Here is a 12,276-nt window from a genome sequence, read left to right as displayed (position 1 = left end):
TATGAGAAGGGGTGCAACTTTTCCCCTATAAACCTTAGAAGAGTTAGCAACAGATGTATACTAAAGCTTATGTTTCCTACGAAAGCTTCAAAAAAGTTAATTTCAATTAAAAATCTGTAATGTGTCGGTTACTTGAGTGAAATTATTTGATATTATAAAAAAGGTTAGTGTTTATTGGTAATTTTGCTACTCTATACATACATTTTGCCACCTGCATGAAGGGAGTGACATCAACAAAAAATGTGGTGCATGCTTTCGGGACGCACAATTCGATCTCAATGCAGCTGCTTAATTTAATTGCATTGTTCATAAAGTTGCTAATATATAATCTAAAATTCTCCAGCCAATCAATTCTTTTATAATTTTAATCTAGCTATCAGCTATCAATGATGAGATTTTTTCTTCAACTAATCCGAGGTCCAAGAGTTCAAATTTTGAGCGACTTGATGATAAGTATTTCGCTAGTAGTATTCGAGAATAATGTAAAACTGAATATAATCAATTAACGCTAATTAAAATATAATAAAAATGACCGCGCAATTTGCAGATTTTTGTCTATAAATAGACATTCGCTGTTGCCGTGCAAAACCAAATTGCTTATAGTTTTCCAGTGAAGTTAATAATATTCGAAATCTTAAACTCATGATACCTCTCGATACTTTTTATAGTCAATTACATAACAATGACATACAAAATAGTAGTATCCATTGACTTACGTGCAATTCTATGTTGTTGCCAGTTTATTTAAATTTGAACTGCCGTGTAGCTTTTCTATAATACGGTATTTACTTTGGCGAAAACTCTAAACATCAACATAAAGTTGAACCTTCCATATATAGATGTGAGTAAGAGAGGGACAGCTTATAAAGTTGATTTTTGAATGATACACAATGTGTGGCCGCGTTTTAACTAAAATTTTAGTATTTTTCTTATTGAAAAAAATTTGATATCGATAGCGTGACTACAGTAGCAAATTATGGCGCTTTAAAATTATTTTAAATAATGCCGTTCAGATGGTTTGCGACTCTTGTAATAATTTTTACCTTATTATTGTAGGAAAACATCGTTCCATACACTTTGAAAGTTTTTGCAAAATTCAAAAAGAAACTTGTTTACTTACAACAAGATTATATGTATGTCAAAACTTATATGGTAAAATTAAATTAATTTCTTTCTCCATGGCGGCTGCTGGAAGTATTGAACGCAAGGAAGATCGTTATCTTCCTTAGTGGGCATACCAGATAAGGTAAATTTAATAGTTGCCCATTAGGATCTGTTTATTTTTGTTTGTTATTAATTCAATATACTAAGTGAGGCTAATTGTTATTTTATTTATTTTCGATTTGATTACAACAATTATGCGAAGTGGCTCCATCTTTTGTCGTTAGTGTTGTATAGTTCCGTGTCAACACAACTGATAAGTATCGATAATTTATATCGATTGTATGGACTACTGGCCAGTGAGCGGGGCCTGCGCAAGCTGGCGCTGCCATTTATCGAACGATAAGAGCGACTAAAATACAAAATAATTTTTATGCTTGAAAATATCTATATTACTAGATTCAGATTCGTTTTTCTAACAACTAGCTTAAAAATTAATTTTTGAATGGTATTTTATTGCTGTTTGGTATTTATTATAGTGTTGTATTTGATTGCTACTTGTTTGAACTGTCTGGCAACTCTTCAAATCATGTGGCGGGACTAATAGAAAATACTGATTCAATTCAAAACAATAAGCATATGTATGCATATAGCAATAAATAAACCTGTATGAAATAAACCAATATGCTATTAGCTAGTTAAATGAGAAAAACAGTGACAGGGTTTTTGTTCCCATATTTTGAAGACCATGAAAACCATACACTGTCTGAGTTCTTTTGAGGTCAAGGGACAACATAACAATATGCTAATAGTTGTAGCTGTAATATGAATTTAATAAGTCTTAACTACATACGGGTATATTAAACTTAAATCAAACGCAATGAAAATAATAAATATATTGTTTTATAATTAATTATAATCACAATTTATAATAACTAATAGAGACAATTCTTCATATACTTTGCTCTCGTTAAAATGGAAAAATTTAGTTTATAAGATCATGTAGTAAAACATCCTCGATTAAAACATTCTTGTATGTACGTAATTCAACAAAATAATGGGTACTGTCAAAGATCGTACGCGCACTAAACGTAAAAAACTTAAATATTTTGACATTATTTTAAAAATGATTATATATTAAATATAATATTATATATTTGTTCCGATTTTGTTGTTGTCAAACAATTTGAGTGTGGGTATTATCAACTTTGTATATAATCTTACGTCTTTATATACACTTCTACCATATAGGCAGCGGATTGGACAAGGTAATATAATAGTACATTAAAAAGAAAACTCTTAATTGTGGATTTATCAGTGGATTTTAATGATATACAATTCAATTTTAACATTTCAAATGTAATTCACAACAAAAGTGGCATCACACATGACACAAATCGCAATGCGATTTTAGAAATATGCATGTTTAGTACTTGTAGCCAGCGGCTCCGCCGCCGCCACCCCCACGTCCCCCAGTTGGTCCCTGTGGGAACTGAGCTTCTCCTTCATAGCTGACGTCTGCATGGTAGCCGGTCTTCCAATCGGCCATATAGCGTACCACTTGTGTGCGTCCATCGGGCAATTGCACACGATATTCGCCGGTTACAACATCACCATCGCTGGATGCTTTGTGGGCATAGTCATTAGCTGTCTCTGGATCCTGAACTGCGTACTCAAAGTCGAATGGCATACCAGGCACATGAACATGATCCTGTTTGATAATATCACAATTGTATAATTGAGCGATTATGTATTTACATCAACTTACATCAGCAGGTTGTCCGGGAATGTTACGTTGTGGACCTGGTGGTCGTGGACCGGGTCCGGGTCCGGGTCTTCCAGGTTGGCTTGGTTGCTGCAATTTTAGAAATATTAAATTAATAATGAATAATAAAGACAGTAGAGTATGCTTGACTGTGAGATACCCGCTACCCACATTCAATTAAAACAGAACAGTCCGGTGTTATTCTTAAAGTATATTAAATTAATATACCTAAGTCAATATTTGCTATATTATTATACCACAATGGTAAAAATATACCATAAAGTACAAATTATACTAAATTATCATCCAAAACAATCGTTTGCCATATAAAATTATTTCTTAAATAAATTATAAATTTAGTTATTATTATAAATCCTTAATGTCGTGGTTCGGAAGTTGTCATTGGAAATATTTAAAATAAACTTAATCTGCGTGCAACAATCAGAAGTGCTGTCAAAACAAGCGTATATATTTTATATATATATTTTATACTCTCTAAGATCTAAGAGTTTATACGGACAGATGGACATATAGACAGACAGATAGAAGGCATAAAGTTTTAACTCCCTTTTACTCCATCTGTAGCAATCAAGTAAGCTTTGGAAGTCTATGTAGAATCCCAATTAAATACGAATAAATGCTGTTATTTAGTAAACTATGCATATTCAGTGCCCCTTGAATAAACATATGAACACGTTCCTAATGCATTCACATATGCAAGTAAATTAAGTTCTAGGTATTTGCATATAGTAAGCCTTTGCTTTATGCATAGTATGTTTAAGATTGTTTTGCAAGTGACTTATTCGTTTAATATACGATTTAAATAGATGAATGTCAGTAGATGGCTTAGTACTTACAAATGGTTTATTGGGCTCTGGATAATCGTATCCGTTCTTGGTGGGCGGCAGATACGCATTTGATCCCGGTGCAACCTGGGCGAATACATATGCGGTAATGGCAGCAATTGATAAGCTCTGTAAATATATGAACATCCAAAAAGAAGCTTAGTAGAGGAAAAAACACTCAAAGAGCAATTGACATTTTAAAATGGTAGCGCTAAAAATGTTGAAGTTGCAGATAATATAAAGTGAACGTTCACAAATAGAAATAGAAGATGAGATAAGATCGGAGCTGACATTCAGCGGCAACATTAACAGCATTTGCTCTGGGGCAGGTGCACTCGCTCAATAATAATAAACTTGTGGCAATTCGCAATTCCAATACGGGCCAAAAGCAAAACGCTTACGCTCACTAAAAGGGCAGGGAATGGCAGAGGTTAGCTGCAGAATTCAAGTGGACTTGTGTTCTTCTCAATGTCATGTCTTTTGATTGGCACAAACATTTTTAATTGACATATGAAACTCAGCCGTATTTATACAAACAACTTTTAGCAGAAGCTAATCATAAACAATGTGTCGCGGGCATTTGATTTATGCAATTCACTTGAGGATTGCGGAAATGTGAGAATTTCAAACATCGGAGAACTGCACTTGTCCTTGCATATCGTTAATATGATAAGTAAAATAAGAAGATATGTTAACTAAGCTAAAAATAAACGCATTGAATTATTTGCCAAGTTGTTGTGATTAACAATTGATTCATCCGATTGCATTCATAGCCACCAGGTGCAAACATTTTATGCTATAATATGATTCACTAATAATACATGATTAATTTTATACGAGTCAACTCCCTCGAAATTCTTGAAATCATTTAACTTGCGAATTTATGTAATTACTCAAACATTTTCCTTGAGGGTGGTCCCCAACCTTAAAAGTAAAAAATAAAAACAGCTGTAAACTCGATAAACACCATAAACATTTCAGCAACAATTTCGGCAACGTTAACCAACGTAATTACTGTACCCGAAATTTGTCTGATCTTTGCCTAGCTACAAGATACAAGAAAATAAAACCGAAAAAAAATTAATTTGGGTGTAAATTAAATAAAATGCATCGTCAAAGAGCGGTTAACAAATTGCCGTTGTGCGACAAGAACTGAAAGGTAATAATGGTGCAACAGACATTGAAGATGTTCAGTTCCATATAGTAAAGTACGACTTTATAAAGAGTTGCGAATAAATGCTTAGTAAATGACATCAACAGCGGCAAACCACAACAACAACAACAACAACAAATGCTTTGTTGATAAATTCAGTATTATTTATAGTAGATTTTTCTGAGGATCTACAAACAACAAATACATATTTCTTTTATATTTTGTGTTGTATCAAAATACATCAAAATGCCATCTTTATTTATTACCAATAAATATTAACAAATTTTTATTTGTTTCTATCTAAGATTAACTTTTATTCTACAATCGTTGTATAATTTAAATCATTACATATAGTCATGAATATAGACGGATAAATTGATAATATTTTCAAGTCATCAGCTCAATTACCGGAAGTAAAGTTATATAGAAGGCTCTACATTGCACGTTTAAACATAATTATATGACTGAACAATGCACAATACCAAAGTATCTTGACGGAAAAGCGTCAAGTTGGAGGCTAAATATTTATGTACATAAAACAATACATGAAATAGTTATTTTTAGAGAATTTACAGAGGTGAAAAAGAAACTCATTGTCTCAAATTTTTAATTAATAGTTAGTGAAAATAAAGGAAACGTTTTAATAAAGTGCTAATGATGAAACCTAAACTAATTGTCTGGCTTTTAATTAAAATTTCAAGATATAAACCAATATGTTAAATCTAAGATGATGCTAATAAAGTATTGTGGCACATGTAAATGAAATTATGATTTCACATTTAATCGCAATCCATAAATCTAGGCACAATACCAAACTTAATGGTATACCTATATATATATAATGGTCTACCCATTGCACATTAAGTGCATTTAGAGCTAAATGGTATTCTATCTGGGAATTGATTAATGCGCGTTTACTCGACGAACTCGTAATTTTTTGTTTGCAAGTTACGATTGAAGCGGCGTAAATTTGAATTTATGGGCACAATTAAATTTTTTTGCAATAAAGTAAATTCATAAAGCTGTCTTGAGATGCGATAGCCATAGCGGATGTACAGACAACGAGCATTTAAAATAATTAATTTAATTGACCAGATGACTTAAGTGAGATGGCTTCAGAGTGTTATAGTTTAGTAGCAGATCTGGGGTTGGATCTCACGACATTTTGCAAAGAAGTCTTCTTCTGCTTTTTTTTTTTTGTTGTATGTAGTATTTGCAAATTCTTCCTCTCGACTATGTTATGTGCCATTCTAACGAACCCATCCATATTCGAGCTACAAGTATTTCATGATTTATGTCTCCCTCTCGCTTACTTAGCTTACTTAGCTTAGTTCGCTATTGTGCGGCACCCAAGACAACATTCTGCAACACCTACACGCTGCTTTTGTGTAGCGTGCGAGGCTTGAGGCCAGCCAGGCCTGACTTGTCTACTCTTGGTCTATTTGATTCTGTTTTTATATAGAATATCACAAGGTGCATGTGTTGCAGATGTATTATCGCATTTTCGAACCAAAGTTGGCAATCTTTGTTTTTTAGTCAAACCGCAAAAGTGAATCTTGTCTATATTGATTCGCTACACTTGCCACTTGCGACTTGCAACTTGCAACTTGCAACACACACAACGTCGGTTCGGTCGATAAAATAACAAACATTCTGCTGACCTTTTCATCGCATGTTGCACGTCGTTGTTGCTTTGTTGTTTTTATTTCCCCCACTTCGGGGGTATGGAAATGCAAATTTGCCAAAATAAAAGTTAATGGGCCATGTGAATGGCAACAAAAACAGTTGTAACGGATTCTTTCTGTGTGTGTATGAGTAATGGAATCAGTTTTCTATATATTCTGTTATGCTGTGTGGGTTGTGCAGTAGATTGAGATGTTTGTTTAATAATCGAGAAATAAAAAAACTCTACAATGTTTTCCCATAATACTGAGCGCCATTCATTAAACTTCTTTTTGAACAAACAATTCAAATATTGGTGTGAATACATTTTAAAGTCACATGTCATTATTCAATTTAATAAAGCAAGCATTAAAAAGTACATCTACAATATGAGGTGACTTAGCTATGTGATTAGCAGTTGCAATTTCGCAAAATTTACTTAGATCTTCGTAATTCAGTGAATTTTTAACTATTTTGGTCTAAGTCTATGTTGCAGAGGAAGAAGACATCGAGGTCCATATCTAACCACGCTCATGGTTAATAGATGAAATAATTGATATTATGAATGCTTATTTTTTATAGTTGTAGCTTTTATAACTTTACGACTCCTTTACGATTCTATAACTTTGCTATTTTGCTTAAGTACTCTTGAAATTTACGCTTCTGGTGACCCTACTTAAAAATATTAACCTTTTCTACATGGTTAAAAATGTAAAAAAATACTTGCAGCGCATTCAATTTACTAAGATTATGAACACCAAAATTGGTTGTTCAAATTATATTAATTTGTGGGAGTGCTGTTTTATGAATATCACATCCTTTATAAATAAATTCTTCTCTGATTAAATGCAAATCTAATGTGATATCAAATAATACTTTTTATTGTGCAATGAAAATGTATTTCCTGGATATCCTCAGTGTGCAAACCTTGTAGTGAATATTGCGAAAATATCCTCAACAAAGAATTTAGCTGGCAAGAAAATTACTTTTTAGTGACCTGATATTTTCGTTGCGAAATTATTCTCATCGAAGAATTTAGCTTCGCAACAAAATTAATTAATTAATTAATTAATTTCGTGACCTGATATTTTGTTTTGCCCAGTCGACTACTCTCAACTTTTTCCTCTTTAAAGAATAGTGGAAAAATGACGTGAGACTAAAGCAAAGATTCTGGTTACCTTTCAATTCACTTTAAAAACTGAATAGTGATAGTGAATTCTACCTGTTCCATACGTTAAAATAGCCAAGTTTAAATTTTAAATAACTAAGTTTAGTGTTTCACAAATATTTGAAACCTGTATGTTCACCTGTATGTATGTTAAGATAATCGGGTAATAAACAGGGAAGAGGCACTTTCTAGTTAAAGTTGGCTTGTTGCAAATCAAAATTTAAGAAGAATAAAAACTTAAGTAATTATAGACCCTTATTTGAACAAGTTGTGGCTCTAGCATAAACTAAATATTATCGTATTTTGAAATATAAATGTTTTTTGACTTATTATCACTACTATTTAAAATGCACACAATACAGAAAATCTATTCACTTTCTCGTTTATCTTATATTTTTGATTGCACAGAAAACTCTGTTAACAAAACTATTTACATGTATTAAAACAACACTTAAATGTTTCTAAAGATTGTTGAGACATAATAATATTCGATACAGTAATTTCTGTTCTTCAATAAGTAAAATCGTAAAGCATATATATTTATATCTCTTGCAAAGATTTACAAAGAAAATTGAAAATTAAAGAAAAACATAAATCTAGACGGTGAAATTCAATCTGAACTATCGCTATTTGTTGGTTTGGTCATGCACATTATAATATTCATAAGGTATGATCCTAAATTGAGTGTTGAAATAGTTTCAACTTAGGCATATTTAACTAATGCAATCTAGTCGCTTTGTCTTCATTTATTAAACATAAAATATGTAATTTTACTCTGATTCATTTGACATATTTTTCATCATAGTTTAAAAAACGAGAAATTTTATGTCTTGGCTGCTAGTTATTATAAACAGAAAGCAAGTATAAATAATTTGTAAATATAATTTTATCTTCACAAATATGTTTTACATTGTTAACTATTTTTTTTTCTGTGTAAAGTTTGTAAATAGCTAAGGGAACCCGCATGCTCAAAAGTCAGTTAACCTGTCATTGCTCAAAAGAAAAATGAGTACGAGTTCGTAGAAGAAAATTCAAGGAGGATACGCTCTGCATAAAATCGTCATGTCCAGGACATGTCCTTTGCCCAAAAGCTCATACACAATTTTGACATATAACAAGCTTAAGTTGTCCTGCGTTTGAGCTTTTGTTTTTCTCTTGATATAATTTTGTATGAAAGATGCTTAAAATGATTTGTTTGATGCTGATTTATGTAAGATTGGCTGCGGATTTGCTTAAGAAAAATCAATAAATTCCTATATTTTTTATTTAGTAGTAGCTCAACTGAAATACAAAATGCAATTTACATAGCGATTTATACTCACAAGCAATAAGAAGGATTTAAAGGACATCATTTTGTTGACTTTAAATTTGAATGGCGTTGAATTAGTTCCACTTTAAGTATATTTTTGATTTAAGGATCAACCCTAAAGTAACGGCAAATAAATGAATTATTTTAGTAAAGGATTTATAATAATATTTTTATTTCGATTGTTGATTTCACTTTTCATTAAAAAAATGTTCAGTTTATTGGTTATTAAACATATGTTTTGTATGTTTTTCTTTGTAGTTTAAATCCATTCGTAGTATCGTTCACTGTATATCCAAGCACTAAGATTTAAATTATCCTTTTTATCACTAGTAAACGTTTCTCACTTTTAAATGATCCAATTGTTTGTGCAATTGTTTTGTATTTCCACTGCTGTGCAGCACAAGTAACAAGTACCGCGCAAAAGTACACGATTTCAATTAGGTTAGACAATGGAGATGCGCTTGCTTTTTATAATCACCGCGCATTCGCAGCAGCCAGCGATGCTCTCGTCTACAACTACAACTACAATAACAACGACAACGACATCGACTGCGACGGAGACTGAGACGGAGACTGAGGCAGAGACTGCGACTTCGGCTGCGACTTAAAAAGAGCAACTTCGGCAACTTCTGTACTCAAAAATAATAAAAGGGCTGTAGTATAACAAATGAAGCAGGTTCATAGCGTTGAACTTCTAGTTCATCTTCTTTAGCTTTGGCTGACGACTAAGTACGAGTACAAGTGTCTCTTCGCCTCTCTCTCTCTCTTTCTCTCTCGCTGTCTCTCTTACCAAATGACTCAACAGTAATTGGCGCAGAGAGCTTTATGCTCTTTACTGCTCAACGTTGAGAATCAAGTCGTAGACTGTTGATGTAAAAACTATTGCAGATCGACAGAAACATAAAGTGAAGCATCAGCAGCAAAACAATTGTTGACGTTCGCGATGATGATGATCAAATGATGCTCGTTATGCGCTTGCTAATGATCATTATGAGCATGGTGAATCTATAACAAGTTATTTTTTTGTACATTTTGCTACATGGCTTTACTCACATAGATATTATAGCATATTGTTTGTAACTTTATTTCTCAAAGCTTGCGAAAAAACTCTCGCAATGACTGTATTAAATGCATACAAATTTGATATTTCAATTTTTTTCTCATTTTTTTTTTTTTTGACTGAATTTCAATTCTGCGCCTCAAGCACTCTGGCAACTAGACCAAACCTCAACTTAGGCTCTCGCTCGCTTCCTTCCCTTCTTGAAAATGTCACTGTGAATGTCAAATGGGCGTTTGGTCATAGTCATAGTTTGTGTATTAGAAGGCGGCCAGCTCCTGCCCCTTGAGAGAAAGCATTGATTTCCAGAATGTAAAGAGAAGAAGACCTTAACAAGTTTCAGCCGAAAACGTGACAAAACCTGGTGAGTAAAAATTGCACAAGCGTCTCTGTCTCTGTCTATGTCTATGGCTAAGTACGTGGCCACGTACAGATTTTTACGTTCTCCTGACGGCATGAGACATCATGTTCCCATAGCTGAGCATAGATGCCAAAATTCAATCTATGACGTGAGCTTGAGTTTGATGTTCAAAATCATAACTTATCTGTTATGTTCAAACATGGATACGAGTACTTTCCGCCACATCTCATCGTTCGATTGGAAAAGACACAAACCTGCAACACTTCCTTATGTCAAAAGTTCATGTGCGTACTATACGTACATACACACACACACATACACGTGTATCTACTACCGCTTAGGAAACGAAGTATGTTCTTCAAATGCCAATTAACCTTCATGTGTTAGGCAACAGCGAATCAAAAAGAAAAATAATAATAAAATAAAGCAAAAACCAAAACGAATTTGATGTACCAACGACAAGCAAAGATTAAATAACAATTAAAAGCAATCTATTTTTGATTACTGATTTTGTGGCTGTTATAATTTTATTGCCCACTTATCAAACACGAGTGTGTGTGTGTGTGTGGATGGTGAAGATTTCAAAATAATTATCTACTGCCGAACATCATATACCCTTACCTCTCTTTCTCGTTCCACTATTTCCATCATAAATGTAACTTTTGTTCATTATTATTATTTACATACACACATCGCTTATAATAAATATGTGTCAATCAAAGAAAATTGTAAATTACACACTTAATCTCGAGCAGTCGCAGGTCGGTTGCCCATGCCCAAAAATAAACAAAACCAAGAGAGCAAGTGCTGAAGTTTCTTGAAGTGTTCACTTCAAGTTTCTTGAGCTCAATCTGTATGTGGAAGCTGATATTTGGTAAAAATATTACATAAATTGTAATAGGAGCAAATTGTGTTTATTTTAAAACGAAGTAGTAACTTGACATCAATTCATAGTATTTGGCAACTTTTACTTTTGATACGCCGCTACTGTTTGTACATATTAACTCGGGTCTCAAATACTTTAATGAGCTTCACATTGCAGTCACCTGTTACATTGAACTCTCATTCCGCTTGATACTGAAATGGATTAAAATGAATCGCATAATGTGATAACAAATAAATACCAACAAATTGTCAAAAATATGTTGTTGATGACATTTTAAATCGAACGTTCTTTGTTAATGTTCATTTTCTTTTGTTGTATTGGTTATTGAATTGTTGCGGAGTTGAGCAAATTAACATTTAAAAGAATAGACAAAAATTCTGCATTCGCTTACCAGCCACAGAAGCATTTAAAAACGTTTACACCCTAGGTATTGGCAATAAAAAGAGTAGATTAGTTAACTCTACAATAAATAAATTATTAAGCAAATGCGGTTTGCGGTGCATCTTTATTAATTACTTGCTCAATTAAAATGATCACCAATTTTTATTTCTACCTTTTTTTGATAATTATCTTTATTGTAATAATTTAGTTATTTCTTAATGTAATCAAAATTAAATTCGGTTGTTAAGCCGCTTACATTCTTTCAACAAAAGAATTTTTTAACTTCGCAGATGTCTTTAGTATTTGCAATTCATATTTCGCAAATTCATATTTAGCAATTTTAATAAGAATCCCAACAATACCTTGTTGTCGACTACCAAATTCGAGTTTAAATGCTGCAAACATTTTTGAGCATTTTTCTGCGACTTTGTTTTTGCGCTTTTCGTGCAACATTAAGGCGAATAACCTGTTGCTGCTGCTGTTGCAGATCGAATGCAAGTTTCGAATGCAACCCGATGAGGCGCACCTATTTTGCCTCAAAATGAGTGAATTAGAATAGCCAAGCTATGTAATTGACGCGTTTATTGC

At 32.8% G+C, this 12,276-nt stretch overlaps 1 protein-coding gene across 1 annotated transcript; it reads right to left on the bottom strand.

The window, feature by feature from the left end:
* Positions 1-2,404: 2,404 nt before the first annotated feature.
* Positions 2,405-9,453, bottom strand: LOC133842447 (pro-resilin). The gene is made up of 5 exons (XM_062275530.1): positions 9,348-9,453; positions 9,017-9,118; positions 3,724-3,840; positions 2,870-2,956; positions 2,405-2,812 (listed from the first exon to the last, which is right to left on the bottom strand). The coding sequence occupies exons 2-5, from the start codon at positions 9,044-9,046 to the stop codon at positions 2,528-2,530; spliced, it is 519 nt and encodes a 172-aa protein (XP_062131514.1). The 5' UTR covers positions 9,047-9,118; positions 9,348-9,453; the 3' UTR covers positions 2,405-2,527.
* Between the last annotated feature and the right edge of the window lie 2,823 nt (positions 9,454-12,276).

This window comes from Drosophila sulfurigaster, chromosome 3 (genome assembly GCF_023558435.1).
Source record: "Drosophila sulfurigaster albostrigata strain 15112-1811.04 chromosome 3, ASM2355843v2, whole genome shotgun sequence".
NCBI lineage: Eukaryota > Metazoa > Arthropoda > Insecta > Diptera > Drosophilidae > Drosophila > Drosophila sulfurigaster.
This window is presented reverse-complemented; position numbering and strand designations above follow the sequence as displayed.